Source organism: Lynx canadensis, chromosome B1 (assembly GCF_007474595.2).
Source record: "Lynx canadensis isolate LIC74 chromosome B1, mLynCan4.pri.v2, whole genome shotgun sequence".
NCBI lineage: Eukaryota > Metazoa > Chordata > Mammalia > Carnivora > Felidae > Lynx > Lynx canadensis.
In genome coordinates this window covers 73,176,161-73,194,556 of record NC_044306.2, presented here as the reverse complement: position 1 = coordinate 73,194,556, position 18,396 = coordinate 73,176,161, and the positions used below count along the sequence as shown (strand labels likewise).

The window sequence follows — 18,396 nt, the reverse complement described above, 5'->3', positions numbered from 1 at the left end:
GCGCCGGATCTGACGCAGTCCGCGCACGCGTGCTGGTGGCCCGCCGGCCTTGTGGGACCGAGGGGGCGGGTCTTTTTCTTCGGGGACGTAGTGTCGGGCCTGAGTTGGCAGGTTCTTGGTACAGCGTACCTAAGGGTCTCGTTCACCTTCTTGGAGAAAGCTTGAAATAACGTTCTCTGCCTTATTCTGTGACTTAAATATTTTGGTTTAGGGTGTGGCTGTTTGCGTTGTATTTCCCGGAAGCTTAATCCTTTTTATCAGCGAATCTAAGTAATCCGCTCTGGGGAGGATCTGGAGAGAGCAAACCCCGGTCAGCGCTAAAACTCTTTGGGTGTCGCCCCCGCAATTTATGTCGCCTGCTTCCGCTACTTGGCTAATTTTGTCTGGAAGCATTTAGACGCCTTTGTAGCCTTAACTCCGAAAAGCAATCCCACTTACCAGTGTCCAGTGAGCACTTGTTGAGTCAATATTGCGGAATTGTTTCAATTTGAGAAATTTTGCAAAAGATTTTTAACATATGGCAAAACCCCAAACTTACTTTACGCTGCATAGATGTTGTTTAATCTCTCAAAACTGCATAATTCTTGTCTGCTAATTAATGTGGCATCAACAATGCCGGGGTAAAGCTTTCAAAGCTGGTGGAAAAAAGGATGCAATGGAAGACTTGAGCCATTTTTATTTATACACAGCCTGGTGCCCAAGTATTGAGATTTTGTTTTTTCACCCAGGTAAAATGCAATTTTCGATTAATCCTGCCCAATTACTTTTCTGCGTAAAAAGAAACCTTGATGGAGGTAGACATTTGTAAACTTAAATAGACCAGTCTTTCACTGATCCTGCTTGCTCCTTAACCTACCCAGTTCCACTGATCTTGTCCCCAAAGCACCCCGAATATGCTTTTGAGAGGGGAAAAAATAATCTTATAAAAAGTATAGCGATGTGAAATGATAATCTCACTAGAAATTCACTGATTAAAAAAAGAAACTGATTTTTTTATTCATTAAAAACATTAAGATCATGTTCCTGCTTGAAAATAAAGTCATCTTTGAATTTGAGTAGCAGTTTGGCCTATGAACTGATTTTCTGTAACAGTGTCCACTAGTGGTAGGCCTTGCAAAGAAATATATATGTACTTGGGAAGCTATATCAGATTATAACTTCCCTATAGATGGCAATAGATATACAAAAGAGTATGATTTTAAAAGGCAGTAAAATTATAGAGATACAAACAAGATTCTAATATAACTATGGCAATATAATAACTGTCTAGTTGGGTCTATTAACATGTTAATCATCCTAGAAAATTTTTATAAGCCCAAGGTCTTAAAAATATTGTAATAATTGCGGTAAATTGCACTAGATTATTCTCCTTTTAAAAGGCTCTCTTGAATCTATAGAATTATATTATCCACTTAAAAGTTTTAGGTAGGTAAATAGAGCCCAGTGACCCCCTTATGTAGCTCATGGATCTATGAATTACGTATGTTGTATATAAATTTTATATTTATATAAAACCTGATTTTTTTTTTCTGGTGAAAGATCTATAGATTTCTTTGGATTCATAAAAGGATTTAAAACCCATGAAAGGTTAAGAATCTGTCCTGGTGGACACCCAGAGATGCCTTATTTGAGCAGTAGGGGTCACTGCTGCTCTTCATAATGATAGGAGCATCTTTCTCGAATAAGAATTTTCCCTTATCTTTATAAGGATAGAAGGGTTTACCACCTAAATTATTGTGAGTGATTTATTAATGTAAATATGAAGTCTTTGTAAAACCAATAGTACAGATTTTACGGAAGGCCTCTCTTTACTAACTGATCTTTTTTTTTTTTCTTAAACTCACCAATATACAAGATACCTTTATTCTCTTTCAAATACTGTGTCCTTTGCCCTTGAGTAAATGATAGGAGGTCACATGAATATGGATTTCAGTGTCATTTTCATCATATTTTTCACTGGAAGTGTTTTCTGGTTTTTATACTCCTAAAAAGATGGATAGTATTTCTTCTTGCTTCTCTCAGTTTAGAAGGTTAAATATGTAATCTCTCTTTCAGACACTACTTTCTTTCCATGCAATATTCTTTAGCCTTGTTTGACTCAAAATGTCCTTTGCCCCATGAATTTCAGATGTGTAATTCTTCACTAATTCAAAAGGGAGGAATGGTGGAAATTATCATGTGTTTTTGAATTTCTAACATCAGAACCAATTAAAAAGAATACTTGGACATTTCTTCAGGAGTTTGATCTTTGTTTATTGCAATGCTAAGAATGAGTCCAAATGCCAAGGTAGTGTTAGCAAGTGATTTCTGGTAACAGAGTTAAGAGGAAAGCTTCTGGGACCACAGGAGACAGTGAGGGAGCTATTCTTTCAGTTAATGCCTGGAAAGGCCTGGGACATAATGAAGCTGCACTGTCAGAAATATCTTAGTGAGGGATGTGTGCATGTGACAGAGAGACAGACAGAGAGAGAGAGAGAGAGAGAGAGAAGGGAAGTGTTACTTACCACAATTTCTCCTTCTACTTTGTGAAGTCCCAGCCCATGTCACAAAAACAAGTGTCAAATTGAATATGATAATGACTCATAATTTACTTTTTTGTGTGTTTCTATTTTGCAAAAATGTGTCAGTGTTTATGCTGACACAGAAAAAACAGCAATGTGACATTTCCAGTTTTCTTAGCTGAGTTCATATACTACCATGTTTGATGGTAATATTTGTTTCATTATCTGTGTTCCCCAATAGACGTATGGGGTGAGTACAGTGTGATATCCACATCACACACCCAGTATCTGGATAACTTGCAATTGGTAGGCCTTCAAAATTTGTTGAAAGATTGAATAAGTGAGGTGTTAAGATTTAGACACTTACATGTGGGGATGGAAGGCACTGAGACCTTAATTTTGATGTGAGTTGCAGGTATTGAGTCTGTAGAGTAGGAAATTGTGTGTCTCTGGATGTGTATATTATGTGCTCACTCCTGAAAAAAATGCTACTATCACAACAACAATTAATTTAATCTTAGCCCTCTTCTGTGTGTAAGGCAGAGAATTGCTTGTGTCAGGACAGTCTGTATTTCTGTTCATTGTAAATTTTATGAAAGTGAATTATTCTCCAATATATTTAGGTAAGTTAATGCCACATTTTATCCAGGTTATATAAAAGTTATTTCTGACATTAAATTACAAGATGCTCTTTGAGGGCCGCCTGGGTGGCTCGGTCAGTTAAGCACCCAGTTCTTGGTTTCAACTCAGGTCATGATTTCATGGTTTGTGAGTTCCAGCACTGTGTCAGGTTCTGCAGTGACAGTATGGAGCCTGCTTGGGATTCTCTGTCTCCCTCTCTCTCACTACCCCTCCCCTGCTCTTCCTCTCTCCCTCAATTGGAAAAACTATTAGAAAAATAAGAGAATTCAGTAAGAGAGCTGAGTACAAAACAATATTTAAAACAATAGCTTCCAGGGCGCCTGGCTGGCTCAGTCGGTAGAGCATGTGACTCATGATCTCGGGGTAAGTTTGAGTGCCACGTTGAGTGTGGAAATTACTTAAAAAAAAAAAAAAAATCTTGGGGCGCCTGGGTGGCGCAGTCGGTTAAGCGTCCGATTTCAGCCAGGTCACGATCTCGCGGTCCGTGAGTTCGAGCCCCGCGTCAGGCTCTGGGCTGATGGCTCAGAGCCTGGAGCCTGTTTCCGATTCTGTGTCTCCCTCTCTCTCTGCCCCTCCCCCGTTCATGCTCTGTCTCTCTCTGTCCCAAAAATAAATAAACGTTGAAAAAAAAAATTAAAAAAAAAAAAAATCTTAATGGAAAAAATCAGTATCTTTCATATATGCAGTTAAAAAATATAATGGGGGAAATGATCTTATTTATGACAGCAATAAATGCAAAATATTTAAGACCTAGGAAAATATTTAAGGGACACATCCCTCCAAAAAGACTTGAATCGATGAAAATGCACAGTTATTCTTGGATTGGAAAAGTCAAAATCGCAAATGTCTGTTATGCCATTAATCTAATCCTGAGCACATTTTATTGAAAATATTTTTAATTCAAGAAATAGTTATTAAATAGTGAAATATTTTTAAATGAATTTTCCTAAAATACTCTGAAATAAAATAAAAACTTTTATTTTCTGCAGATTTTATTGCTGGTACTATACACTTAAAATTTTTTTTTTCAACGTTTATTTATTTTTGGGACAGAGAGAGACAGAGCATGAACGGGGGAGGGGCAGAGAGAGAGGGAGACACAGAATCAGAAACAGGCTCCAGGCTCTGAGCAGTCAGCACAGAGCCCGACGCGGGGCTCGAACTCACGGACCGTGAGATCGTGACCTGGCTGAAGTCGGACGCTTAACCGACTGCGCCACCCAGGCGCCCCTGGTACTATACACTTAAAGTATAAAAACCTTTAGTGATTTATTGCATTGTTTGAAAACACAGCTTTTCCTTCTAATGTGAAATTTATGCTTAAAAAATAGTCTGATTTCTAAAAATTTGCTCTTAAGTTTCCCTTTGGATTAGCTCAGCAAACTCCAGGAGCCATCTCAGCCTAAGTTACCAAAAGGTAACAGGGGAGTGGGTACTGTTAGAAGGACATCAGGTGTCTCACACATTTGACAGAATAATCAAATGAGCAAGTTTAGAGGTTTTGGTCACGTCTGCTGCCAACGTTGGCAGGCTTTCTCTCTCCAGAATGCTGCTATGAATGTGACACCAGGTCAATCAACCTGATTCTTTGCTTATTTCCTCTGAAAATATTACATTGGAGGAGAGAAGCTGATAGGGCTAGCTCAGGGAAGGAGTCCACCACCAGCTCAACCATCTGTGGCTGGGGGATCAGAGCATCACTATACTATCAGGACCACTGGAGCCCTATGTTTTAAGGGTCATTCCAGGAGAAGGAAGCATCAGTCTAACAGGTGTCCGTTACAGCCTTGTGGTTTTGAGTCTAAATGTGACAGGAGCAGCTTTTCTCTAGCTTTTCTTATTGGCACTGTGTTAAAGAAGAAAATGTCCTGTTTTCCCCTCTTGCCATGCTCTTGATCAGCTTCCTTCAGAAAAGCAAACTGATTTCTTCCAAGTCAATAGAAAGACTCTCCATAAGACACAGAGCTAGCCCCTACGCTTCTTCCCTGCAATGTGCTTTCCCATTGCAAATGGCTGACCAATTACAACTGTCATTGGCATACTGGTCTCAAGCTTGCCCATCAAAGCTCTGGTCTAAGTTAACCTCCAGCTCTTGTTTATTAATTTCTTCTTGAATAGTGGTTCTCAAACTGTAGTTCAGGATAAGAAAAGAAAAATACAGAGACTAACAGCGATTTGGTATAGTTTCTCAAATGCCATGCCTATTTAGACAAAGACAATCAGTATCTCCTTTCATTCATTTAATCGTTTGTTCATTCATAAATTTGTTCCACAGTTATTTATAAAATACCTACCATGTGCGAGCTGTGTGATATAAACCATACAGTCATTCAAACAGCAGGTTTCAAACCAAGAAGACTTTTCCTTTCGAATCCCTTTTCCCTCTGAAGGAGGTTAGGTCCCTAAGTTACAATTCCCCAAACCTCATCTTACCCTGACTTAGGTTCAGTACATGTTATTACAAGTAGTTCTCATTTTCTGTCTTCGACTGTAGACATAAAGCTTCATGATTAGAGGGCATTTGTCTATCTCATCCACCAAAATATCCTTGCCCCCCAGAAAACTACTTGCCGCACAGTAGGTGCTCTATAAATATTTGATAAACACAAATTGCCTTGTGTTCTGTAGATGGGGCCTGACATGAATTGGAAAGGTATCAACGACAAGTATTTTGACAATCAGTGTCCCCAAGTCACCCCGTCATGCCAGAGAGTTGCTTGCTGGGCAGGACAGATTATCTGTATTCTCTGTCACTGATTTACTGTCCTTGACTTATGTAATGGTATCAGCTAATAGGAAGAACACAGTACTATTGACCTGAAAATATAACTGAACAAATTGTACTCCCTTCCTCTTCCACCAATGGCATCAGCATTCTTAAAACTTTAAGTATTTTTATAAGCAGAATGTCTGCAAAACTATTTCTTCTCTTTGAAAATATGGTAATTTACTTTGTAATATCAGGCACTTTAGAGTGTTAGAGTAACTGTACATAACTCAATAGGAAAAATATCTAACAAGAACTAGAATTTTTAAAAGTCTCATAGTTATTATCACTGCATTGGTCATACCTCTCATACCAACACGAATTTCCACATCCACACCCATACTTGAGGGTGAAAATAAAGACTAAGAGTGAGTGTGCTAGTCTGAGACCTTATAGTCCCGAGACAATGAGCTGGCCAAAACAAGAACAAACCAACCAAAAAGCTACTGGTAAATTCTTTGTAATGTTTATAGTTTGTTGGGCCATGTAGTATAATGGGCCAGAGCATGGTCTATAGCATCAGACGAACTTGGGTCAAGTCCTGGTACAGTATTTACTACCTGTATGCCTTGGGTGTTTACTTAATCTCTCTGAACCTCAGTTTCATCATCTATAGAACTTAGTGGCTTAAAGAATTAAGTAAGATAAATGATTATCAGGACTTGGCTTCTGAGGCATGTTTCAGTGAATGCTAGTTCAGTCATTCATTCTGCAAATTTTTATTGAATTTGTTTATCTTGCTCACAAATGTGTCTCTAGCATACTACCTGTTGCATAGGAAGCTCCCAAGATCTATTTGTGGAATGAATGTTAAGTCTCTACTATTATAGAACATATGTTCTAGTAGTTTTCATCCTCCACCTCCTGTTGCTGAGGGCAAGAATACCAGAGGAGAAACAAGTGGGAATTTAAAGGAATTTTCATTTTAATGTTGTACACGATTCTATTATATGCCAGAAGAAACTTAAAAATTAATAAGCTTCTGAAAATTAAATAATGGTTCTGTCACTAGTTTCGGTGCTTGAAAATGAAGTAATAATATGATAATGTTACGTCAAAAGAAAAAAATTGTTTTAGTCTTCCTATCAGATAGTCGTTTCAAATCAGTAAGGATCTGACATCATGAACATAAGACCCTGTCCAGATTATTAAAATGAGAGTTTTCTCAGTTACATTTTGAAGACAAATGTTCTTGCATCTTATTTTAATGAATACATGCATATATTTGCTTTTATGGTTAGATGTGTATTCTTCTAAGAAAAATTAAAACTAAGCTAGTCTTAAAATACAGTACTTACTCAGTACTAGTACGTGGGACACAAATTTGAAAAAATCCAGTGAAGTAGTTTACTTAATTTAAACTCAATACCGAGCTTCATAAATTTGAGTTAAAAGAAATTTGGGAATGTAATCTATGGGAATGTAACCAAGAGAAGAAAATAATTTAGTGAGTCTCGTGCCATTATCAAGAATCTGCTTCCAAGCATGGTTTATAGGTAAGGAATTAAGAGGTACAAACTTGCATTATAATTTTTTTCATGTTTATTTATTTTTCAGAGAGAGACAGACAGAATGAGTGGGGGAGGGGCAGACAGAGAGGGAGACACAGAATCTGAGGCAAGCTCCAGTCTCTGAGCTGTCAGCACAGACCCCAACACAGGGCTTGAACTCATGAATCATGAGATCATGACCTGAGCCGAAGTTGGACACTTAACCAACTGAGCCACCCAGGATTCCCTAAACTTGCATTATAAACTAAATAAGTCATGAGGATGAAAAGTACAGCGTAGGGAATAGAGTCAGTAATATTGTAATAATGCCTATGGTGACAGGTGATTACCGTGGTATTTCCTAAGGTACGGAATTGTAGAATCACTATGTCGTACACCTGAAACTAATATATTTTATGTCAACTATACTTCGCCAAAAATATACTCTCCTGATCCAAACCTGGATAACCTGCTATCTTTCAAATAAAATTATTTTTCAAATATCTTGAGAATGTCTCACTTTCCATACCCCCTCCCCACACACACACACACACAGAAAATGCCAAAAAGCAACACATTTTCTGGGATTTGTGTTCTTGACTTTGAGTTCCCCACTGATTCTTGTAAGAATTGCTAATCCTGATTGCAACAAATAAATAGAAAGATAAGAGACATGGATTTGGTGGCTTACAGAAAATAATGAAAGCAAATGGACCACATTTATTATTTGGGCCGCTATTTGAAATAGATGTATGAAGCCTTCACTAATGGTAAAATAACATTGTTTTTATAAACAATATAATATACTATAAAATATATATAATGTAATATAAAAAATAAAGTGTTAATTATGTATCCAATCACAATAATAATGCTTTGGTTTAGGAATCTTTGTTAATTATTTTAACAGTGTTTTGAATTTTGTGAACCTTTTAATTTATATTAATAAAGGAAAAAATATGGAAAGAGGGGAGAGCAAAAAGAGAAGATGGTATTTTCTTTTTGATATTTGTTTATCAGAGCATAAGGCATGAGTTCTAATATTCCTAATCTGATTAATGTCTCAAAGAAAGGATAAACACATGGTGATATACTATTATTCTTAATTTATTGGCCTCTTTTAAAACTCAATTACGTGATTGCTTCAAAGCATAAACATTTGTATACTTTTAGAGAAGTCACAGTTTTAGTGGATTCCTTGCGGGTAGGCCCAAATTTTTTGGTTGGATTAAAAATACTTATTTCTTCACACATTCTTTGTGAGCCTCTGCAGTATGCACATTAATTTACAGGAAAGGTGATACACATCTCTTTCAGGAATGCCCTAATTTTCCCTCGTATTGTCCAATTAAATGAATTGAAATACCCTGGTGTTTCTAAATTCAGCCGACAGAGAATAGTTTTATGACAAGTAAATAAGTCTTGCTGGGAAGATGTTGCTTAAGTGATAAAATGGTTCAGCCAACAGGTGAACCAACAAATTAAATATTAACTAAGGAGGGTAACCATTTCTAAAGTCCTACCTAACAAAGGCTTCAGCTATATATAGGATTGAAGATCTCCCAGTTAAGTCCATAAGTAAGGGACAATTTCTTGGAGCTTCTAAAAGTTTAAAACCATGAAGAATCTAATACTGCTACTACTGTGTGCTTTTATTATTAAGTCACAAGCTATTGATTACTATGATGAGGTGACTATTTAAAAATTATTATATAATTACTAATGTTATTAATATAAAATATAACAACATAATCGTATGTGAATATTTATCTTAATGAAATTAACATTGATTTTAGTTATGAAATTGAAGTGGGACCCATTTTATTTAAAGAATGTTACATAGTATTTCTTACATAAAAACAAAATAATGATTTCTTGTTTTCTTGTTTATCTATATTTTCCCAGGGAGAAGAAGACAGAGCTGTGGTAAGATTGTTTTTCTCCTTGTTATCCTGAGTACTGTGATTTTCATTTAGTTCTAGCAACACATTATTACAATTATGAGGACAAATCTAAGAATTTTGAAGACTATAAAAAAATGAAAAAGCAGTATTTTAAAAGAAAAAAGCTGTGGTAGCTTACTCTTTGGTGAAGGAAAGTAATATATAGCTCCTGAAATTACTGGCAACTTCTGAATGAAAATTATAAATGAATCTAAACGCAGAATAGACCAAATACAGTGATAGAAAATGAAATGATTGTTTTTTTCAAGTGTGCAAATCTAAGTCATAAGTAGTATTTATTGTTATTACTAATAGTTATGAAACACGTAGCTCAGTATAATTTATTCATTCGTAGAACAGTTTTTCTTTAACTACTATCTCTGCTGTTTTCTTTCTCTTGGTTTGAAGATAACAGATATACAGAAATGCATTTAGGGAGATAACTATTTAAAGAATTTTAATTGTATTCTCAAATGAATTATGATCAAATTTCTTGCGCACAACATAGTATGTCACACTAAAAATAAGAGTAAACTTCAAGGAAGGGATTTGTTTGCAACATTTGTTGAATTTGAGGGGAACCTCAGTTGTTTTAATTATCAAAGTATACAGATAAAGAGATACTTGTCTGGTTAATTGCATTAGCTAAGAAGCATGGAAAGAAAGTATAAGAGTAAACTTTTGTAATACCTAGCTAAGCACTTTTACATTTCTACTCATCAGCTAATCCTTACAGAGATAGTTTACTAGTTTAAGCTCCAAAGTGGATTTTCTAGTTTCAGTTATTTCACTGAGTGATCTTCATGAACCCCAATATCCATATAATTTCTTTAAATATTTTTAATTCGTTTTCTCTAGTAAAGCTAGATGGTCAATGTTGTCTCTCCAATGGCACCCTGAAATAGAAAGAAAATATTTTTCTTCTGTTATAATTTGATTTGTAATAAACAGGTGAATCACATTTCATAATATTCCTGGTAGAACAGACCAGCTCTGGGACTTCATGAAATATGTATATTTTCCCCAAATCCTCACATGTTATTATTTTTATTGCAATTACACATACTCAGATACCTATGATGATTATGCAGGGGGATTCGGAGCCAACTTACCTGGGTTTAAAGCCTAGCACACTCTCATTAAATGTTAAGTGCTATTGTAACTTAATGAATACATGACAGCAAAATTCAAAATAGAGTCATTGCATGACTTCTAGGCTCACTGAATAGCTGGAGAGCTTAGTCTTTTCATCAAATATAGTCATTTGTTAATTTGTAATTAAGCCCCCCAAGTATAATTGCTGACAAAGACCACATGACAATTTAGTTAATCCAAGCAAACACTTTTATACTGCATTGCATATTTTCCACCTCATTGTGTTTTAAGGTAATATTCTTTAAGTTAGCAAATAATTTTGGTCGCATGCCTTGAGAATTATTTTAAATATGAGAAAATTATGGTGTTTGATAAAGAAATCATGTAGGAATTTCATGAGAATGGTATAAGAAATAATTTTGTTGATATAAGATAAGGTTAGGATTGGAATTAGTATAGGAAAAGCCATTTAAACTATAGTATCTACTGTGTGTTTGCAGTAGAAATAATGAGTACTTACTATGTGTCAGGAACTCTTTGGAGGGTGTGAGATGCAATGTCATTTAATCTTTACAATCATCTTAGGCAGCAGATACTCTTATTATCCCTATGTTACAGATAAGGAAACTAGAGCACAGAAAAAATAACTTGCCCAAGATTGGATAGCTAGTGAGTGGTAGGGTCAAGATTTGAACCCCAGCAGTCTGGCTCCAGAAGACCTTAGTCCTCTTCAAACACGTTAGCCTCAAAGATTGTCTGATTACAAATAAATCCAAAATAAATTTCACTTTTTTAAAAAATCTGTATTACTTCTTAAATATTGTTATATAAGATTTAGGTAAATTGATCGTCTAATTCATAAAAATTGAAAGTGGGAAAATAATTAACAATAATTACAGGAATTTAGTAATCCAAATAGCTTGAGAAAATTCCTCCTGACAGTGTAGATTTCTTACTATTTTATGTATTCCAGTGTATAGGTTTCAGGAATCTGATGTCATCGCTCTTCATAATCTGATGCAGCTTTATTTTAAGACCTCTTTTTATATACTCCCTCAGGTATTTTATATTATACTCCCTCAGGTATAATACTTTTCACGCAGTTTTTCTATTGTTACTGAAGGGACCAACGACTAACCAGTTGATGGGCCTTAAAGAAACCATTAATTATGTGATAACCTAATTTATGAAATGAGAGTATTGGAATCGTTACATCTCAAATCTTTGATAACACTTTACATTTATTTCTGCCTGGTTCCCCAAGGGTGTTGTGGATGCCCGTGGTCATCGGCCCCTCGACAAGAAGAGGGAAGAGGCTCCCAGCCTGAGACCTGTCCCACCACCCGTTAGTGGAGGTGGCTATCGGGCTCGACCAGCCAAAACAGTGGCCAGCCAAAAGAAAGTAGAAAGAAAAGCCCCTGATGCTGGGGGCTGTCTTCATGCTGACCCAGACCTGGTGAGTGCATCAGTGTTTCTTGTCGGAATGGGTCTCCCATGCAGAGAAAGCCTATGTTCATTATGGTTTCCTAATGTTGCCTTGACCCCCATTATTATCATTATTTTGTTTCTTTATTTTGGAAATAACTACAAAACTTACTGGGCCTTGGGATAAGGGCTCCTTTCTAGTCTTCTTTAGTTTGAGCCTGAGATTGTGAATGAGGTACATGGATGTTGTTTTTAGCTTTGTGTTTTGCCCACCTCATTTGTTCAGGTGGTAACATTTTCACAGCCCTACTTATTTTTTCTGTGGTAAGTACTAATTTTAATCTTCAGAGGACTATGATGATGACTCTAGAATTTCTGGACTTACATAACAGAAAATGAAATTGCAAGTTTTTATACTGGCTCGTGATATTACTGCGTTTTCACTGTGTGGTATTTTCACAAATACCTGTAATCTGAATCCTCTAATGCCTGCCATTTTCTTTGTTTGCAGGGAGTGTTGTGTCCTACAGGATGTCAGTTGCAAGATACTTTGGTAAAACAGGAAAGACCAATCAGAAAAAGTATAGAGGAGTTAAATAATAATGTGGAGTCTGTGTCCCAGTCCTCTTCTAGCACCTTTCAGTATATAACACTGCTAAAAGACATGTGGAAAAACAGGCAGAAACAAATAAAAGGTAGGTATCCTGTGTTTTATGTTTGATTCTGCTCTAAAATTGGAACTTGTTTGACTGCATAGGAATGCATGATTCTGAGAAGATGAACCTTTCTAGATGAGCTTAAGTAGCAGTCTACTGCTTTCAGTATGAGCCTGAATACCCTCCGGTTCTCACTTAGGCCCCTTTACCTCCCACTTGTCATATAAGCATGATTCAGCACTTATTCTCAGCTAGAATCATTTTGTGTAGAAAAAAAAAAAAATCTCTGTGAGTCCTTATTTTTATTCTAGAAGAAACCTGTGAATCAGAAGGCAATATTCAGAGCAAAATTTAGCACTTATAGATTTAATACTTCAGGTTTTGAATACAAAAGGGTAATCTATGGCATACTCAATTGTGTTGCAGGTAATGCTACCTGATCTTTGAATCTTGAGATCTGAATGCTCTTGAGTGCTTGAGATCTGAATCTTGAGTGCTCTTGGCTGGGTGGTAGGAATAAGCTAGTGAGTAAGACTGGCGTAGGCATTTCAATGAGTAGCTTATCTAAATTTGGGCATTTCTCAAAGGTATCATGACATTCCTCTTGTAAATTTCAAGGCTCTAGTGTACTTTTGTGAGATGGATAAGTAAATCAAGGGTATCCAATCCATAGGATGTTGAACTTCTGAGATGGAAGGTCTAAATACTGCTTTCTCCTTTTTTCCTCACCAGAGAAATAAAGAACCTATTGGATTCATTATTAGGCAGAATCTTTAGCTTATACCTAAGGTAAATTACTAATATAGCAACTAGAGTTTACGCTAATTTGTATGTCATGGGCCAAATAATTTCCCCTAAGTACAACTGCATATCATGATTTCTCTGCAGCTATTAGTTTATTCTCAGAAAACTGAAATTACAACTGTATGGATGAATACACCTAGCTTTTTTATCAGAAGAAAATGCTCATCATTCCTACATAATTTCATTTTTCCAGAAAATGAAAATGCAATAAATGAGTACTCCTCAGAGCTGGAAAAGCACCGACTGTATATAGATGAGACTGTGAACAGCAATATCCCAATCAACCTTCGTGTGCTCCGTTCAATCCTGGAAAACTTGAGAAGCAAAATACAAAAATTAGAATCGGATGTCTCAGCTCAGATGGAATACTGCCGCACCCCATGCACAGTCAGTTGCAATATTCCTGTGGTGTCTGGCAAAGGTAACTAATTAATAAGCATATTTCTAGAAAGTTCCAGAAGAACAAACACTCTAAAAATATGAGGTAACTTTAAAAAGCTTAGTGGCTTTTCCCCAACAAATCCTAATGACGTTAGAGCACATCATGAGGACATCCCTACCATGCTGTGTTCAGACATAGCCTAATGTATTCGCCAATTTTTGATGAACAGGTTGTAGTGCAATGATGGTGGTAGCTCCACTTGACTAATGCATGTGCTTGCTTGGATAGATGGAAGAATGTAGGTGGATGTGGGTGTTTCTCCTTACCAATGTGTTCTGGAAGGTTCTGAATATCCTAGGACAAAGAAGGTGGAGAAGGGCTTTTCTCATTCCCTAGAACTCAAAACTGATGTTTCAAGGATGATTCAATTTCTACAACTTCTTCTCAAATGTCTGAAATAAAGCATTCCTCAGTAACTTATGTAATCAGTTATCTTACACAATTGATGACTAAAGACCAAGAGATTATGTTGTAGTTCCCTGAATATAGTATGTTATCTTATGTTTGCAGAATGTGAGGAAATCATCAGGAACGGAGGTGAAACATCTGAAATGTATCTCATTCAGCCTCACAGTTCTATCACACCATACAGAGTATACTGTGACATGACCACAGAGAATGGAGGTAAGTGTTTGATGATGGTTGACCTATCATGCTGTAATGATTTTGATGCCATAGAATGCCAAGAAATAAAACCTAGCTTGACATAACTAACAATGATCCATTTGATTTGGAATTCATCCTGATATTTTAAAGGTTATAAACTATCTATGATTCACAATTTGGAGTGAGACAAAGCACTTGCAGTCTCCAAAGACTTTAAGTTTTCCATTCATATTTATTTCCTTATTGTACACATTTTGAAGCACTAAACATAGCTGGGCATAAAATAAATTAAATAGATGAGGAATTTAGACATTCTCCTCAAAGTGAGATTGTTGTCGGTTAACAGATGCTATTTTTGTTTCTTTCAACCAAAGGATGGACAGTAATTCAGAATCGTCAAGATGGTAGTGTGGACTTTGGCAGGAAATGGGATCCATATAAACAAGGATTTGGAAATATTGCAACTAATGCAGATGGGAAAAAGTACTGTGGTGTACCAGGTAAAACTGGGAGTACAAAATAAAATCATCCTTGGGTAAAAAAAAATTTTTTTTCATTACAAAAAAAACATGGCTTTGGGAGTCTTTAGGAGTTTTGGGAGTTTGGGAGTCTTTGGGAGTTTTTAGGAGTTTTAGGAGGTTAAGAAGAGTTTACAAAAAGAACGTGAAAGTTAAAGATAAGGGAAGAAAAAGTTTTTATTTTATTTTTTTTAATGTCTATTTATTTTCAAAGAGAGAGAGTGTGTGTGACTGCACAAGCACCCATACACACACACTCGCACACACACATGTCAGGGAGGGGCAGAGAGAGAGGCAGAGAGAATTCCAAGCAGGCTCCCCACTGTGAGCCCAGAGCCTGCCTGACCCGGGGCTCAATCTCACGACCTGAGCCTAATTCAAGAGTCAGACGCTTAACCAACTGAGTCACCCAGGCACCCCGAAAGGCAGTTTTTCATTTCCAAACGTTTTATTTCTATTGAGGCTTTACTTTATTTTTCCTTTAGGTGAGTATTGGCTTGGAAATGATAAAATTAGCCAGCTTACCAACATGGGTCCCACAGAACTTTTGATTGAAATGGAGGACTGGAAAGGAGATAAGGTGAAGGCACTCTATGGAGGATTCACCGTACAGAATGAGGCCAACAAATACCAGCTCTCAGTGAACAAATATAAGGGAACAGCTGGCAATGCCCTCATAGAAGGAGCTTCTCAACTGGTGGGAGAGAACCAGACCATGACCATTCACAACAGCATGTACTTCAGCACGTACGACAGGGACAATGATGGCTGGTATGTATTGTGTTTTTCCCTCCTGCTTTAAAAGCCACTATGGATGTTGTTATTAGAATCATTAATGATAGCTCATGTTATTAATAGCTATCATTTCTTGAGCCCCTACCGTGTGTTAGCCACTGTACGAAGCTCTTTATATATCACTCTAAGACATTTCCACTATCAGGTTGCTATTATTATTCTCACTTTACAGATGAAGTGCAAAGAGATTAATTAATTGACTGAAAGTTATACAACTATAAAATATGGAACTGGAACGAGAGCACATTCCCTTTACATAGTGAGCGTTTAGATAAATTTCTGTATCTATATATTCTCAAGTGTATATTGAAACCTCCATTTTGTTTTCCAGGGTTCTCTAACACTGAGGCGACTGAAAGCTGTCATGTCAGTTTAAAGAAACAAATACAGATGGACTTGTCACATAGGCCCAGTTCTCTCCCTTTCTTGTTGTAGGGCAGGGAAGACATTTTGCGTACTAGTGTGACTTTACTTACAGAACCAGCGTATAACTTCAAGGATCCCTGTACACAGTACTCTTCTGAGGGCACTTTGCAAAGAATTTACTTGACGGCCCTGCAGTTCTAATAACCCCAAACATTTTCTTTCAGGATAACTGCAGATCCCAAAAAGCAGTGTTCTAAAGAGGATGGTGGCGGATGGTGGTATAATAGATGCCACGCAGCCAATCCAAATGGCAGATACTACTGGGGTGGACATTACAGCTGGGACATGGCGAAACACGGCACAGATGATGGAGTTGTATGGATGAACTGGAAGGGGTCCTGGTATTCAATGAAGAAGATGTCTATGAAGATCAGACCCTTCTTCCCACGGCAATAACCCCCAAAACATAGATTTTTATTCTTCTATATGTAATAACATTTTTGTATATTATGTCATTGGAATATGCTTTCACACATTATATCCCTCTAAAACTATCAAAAGGTCGTGAGTGTGACTTTTTGGGAAAAAGTATTTAGGCTAAATGATATTAAAAATAGCACACGAGTTATTTTTGTATTCTTCCTTTGTATTTCTCACCGAGGAGTAACTAAAACAGTAATTGTGAACACTGTTCATTATTTCAATTTCAGTTGCGGAAAGTTTCAAATTAGGAAGAGGAATATTCTATCCTTGCTGTAGAAAAGGTATTAGGCAAACTAAAAAGTTATGTTCAAAAGCCCACTTTAATACTATTTGTTTATATAAGATCGGTCACAAAAAAAAAAACTTTCAAAAAGACTTATTAGTTAAACTAGTCATTGTTGCAAATAAATTATTCTTACTTTGTAATCCACATGATCAATGAGTTAGGCTTTGAACCTGGAAGAAAAGAGAAGCAATCACAACTTTGAGCAGCTAGCAAACTGGCACTGAACACATGAAGATTCAAAATCTCACTCTGCACCATGGGAAAACCACTACGCTGCCCCTTAGCTAGACTTTGGGATCAGAGATCCCAAGAGGACGATGAGGGTCTGATATTCATCAATTGGTTTTTGGGAGGAAGAGTGGGGTAGGAAGCAGCAGTTACCTACTGTCCCTGGAAATTATGCCTACTGACATCAATTGGATCTTTGTTTTTTTCCATGATAATACTGGAACTAAAGTAGAAGTGGGTTTTGTGTTCTTTCTACTTCTTCCCAAGAAATGAGTATATATCAACTCAATACTGCCTTTATCCTCTGTTCTCCCATCATTTCACTGCCCTGGGCAACCCTATGCCCCTAGACTCTCCTTCCCTAACGTAGCATCATTGCCACTGATTTTCACAGAAACTTATTGTTCCATAGCTCAGCCTCTTAACCTTTGCATCTAAGCAGAGGTTATTAATTTTTTATCACAGAAATGCTGTCCTTCTTTTGATTCCTCATCAAATCCAGTTTCAACTTTTACCTGGTTTCCCTGCCATAGGTTCTGTCTCACCCCTACCTGTACTCTGTTACTCTGCCATCACATAGAGTGTCCTAAAAATAGGAAATTCTGACCAAGTTACCTCCCTGCTTAATGTCAGCTTTGTGTAATCTAAATGTTAAAATCCAAATTCCTTGATTTGGGGTGAAAATGGTTTGCTACTTGGTCCCAGCACCTTCTCCTGCCCCCTTCACTACACATCTGCATTCTTGTCACAGTGAATTTTCCACCATTCCAGAGAAGGTCAGGCCCTTTTATATGATGCTGCCATTATTAATAGAATTTTTCTCCCAACGCCATCTGACAATTTACTGTTCATTTTTTAAGCCTCACTTTAACTGCAATTTCTGTTTTATATACCTTTCTGTTTTACTAATCATGAGCTCTTATTCACCTTTGATTCCAGAATCACCAGCCTGTCAGAAAGCACGATTTTCATAAATTCATAAATCGTGGATGACTAAATCCACTGATTATCAAGATCTTGGATAACACTCCCCCCACTTTTTTGTATAGAACCCATTTTCTAATAAAGTCACATGCAGAAACTTCACATGGGAAATATTTGAAAGTAGAATTTAAAAATAAATTTTTAACGTTTATTTTTATTTTGAAAGAGATAGAGCAAGCTGAGGAGGAGCTGAGAAAAAGGGAGACTGAATACCAAGCAGGCTCCCTGCTGTCAGCTTAGAGCCCGATGCAGGACTCGAACTCACAAACCCTGAGACCATGACCTGAGCCGAAATTGAGTCAGATGTTTAACTGACTGAGCCACTCAAGTGCCCAGAAGTAGAACTTGTGCAGCAAGGCTGAGTA

General features: G+C 36.9%; 1 protein-coding gene across 1 annotated transcript; it reads left to right on the top strand.

Annotated features, from left to right (window-relative positions):
- Window positions 1-8,964: 8,964 nt before the first annotated feature.
- On the top strand, window positions 8,965-16,678 carry FGB (fibrinogen beta chain). Its single transcript, XM_030312879.1, has 9 exons — window positions 8,965-9,090; window positions 9,306-9,326; window positions 11,703-11,894; window positions 12,375-12,558; window positions 13,517-13,744; window positions 14,276-14,389; window positions 14,746-14,871; window positions 15,375-15,660; window positions 16,275-16,678. Exons 1-9 carry the CDS (start codon window positions 9,019-9,021, stop codon window positions 16,504-16,506), a joined length of 1,455 nt encoding a protein of 484 aa, XP_030168739.1. The 5' UTR covers window positions 8,965-9,018; the 3' UTR covers window positions 16,507-16,678.
- The last annotated feature ends 1,718 nt before the right edge of the window (window positions 16,679-18,396 follow it).

Coding starts and splice junctions, on each gene's coding strand:
- FGB (XM_030312879.1), top strand. CDS start 9,019: ATGAAGAATCTAATACTGCTACTACTGTGTGCTTTTATTATTAAGTCA. Junction 14,390..14,745: donor CATGACCACAGAGAATGGAG/GTAAGTGTTTGA, acceptor TTTCAACCAAAG/GATGGACAGTAATTCAGAAT. Junction 14,872..15,374: donor AAAGTACTGTGGTGTACCAG/GTAAAACTGGGA, acceptor TTTTTCCTTTAG/GTGAGTATTGGCTTGGAAAT.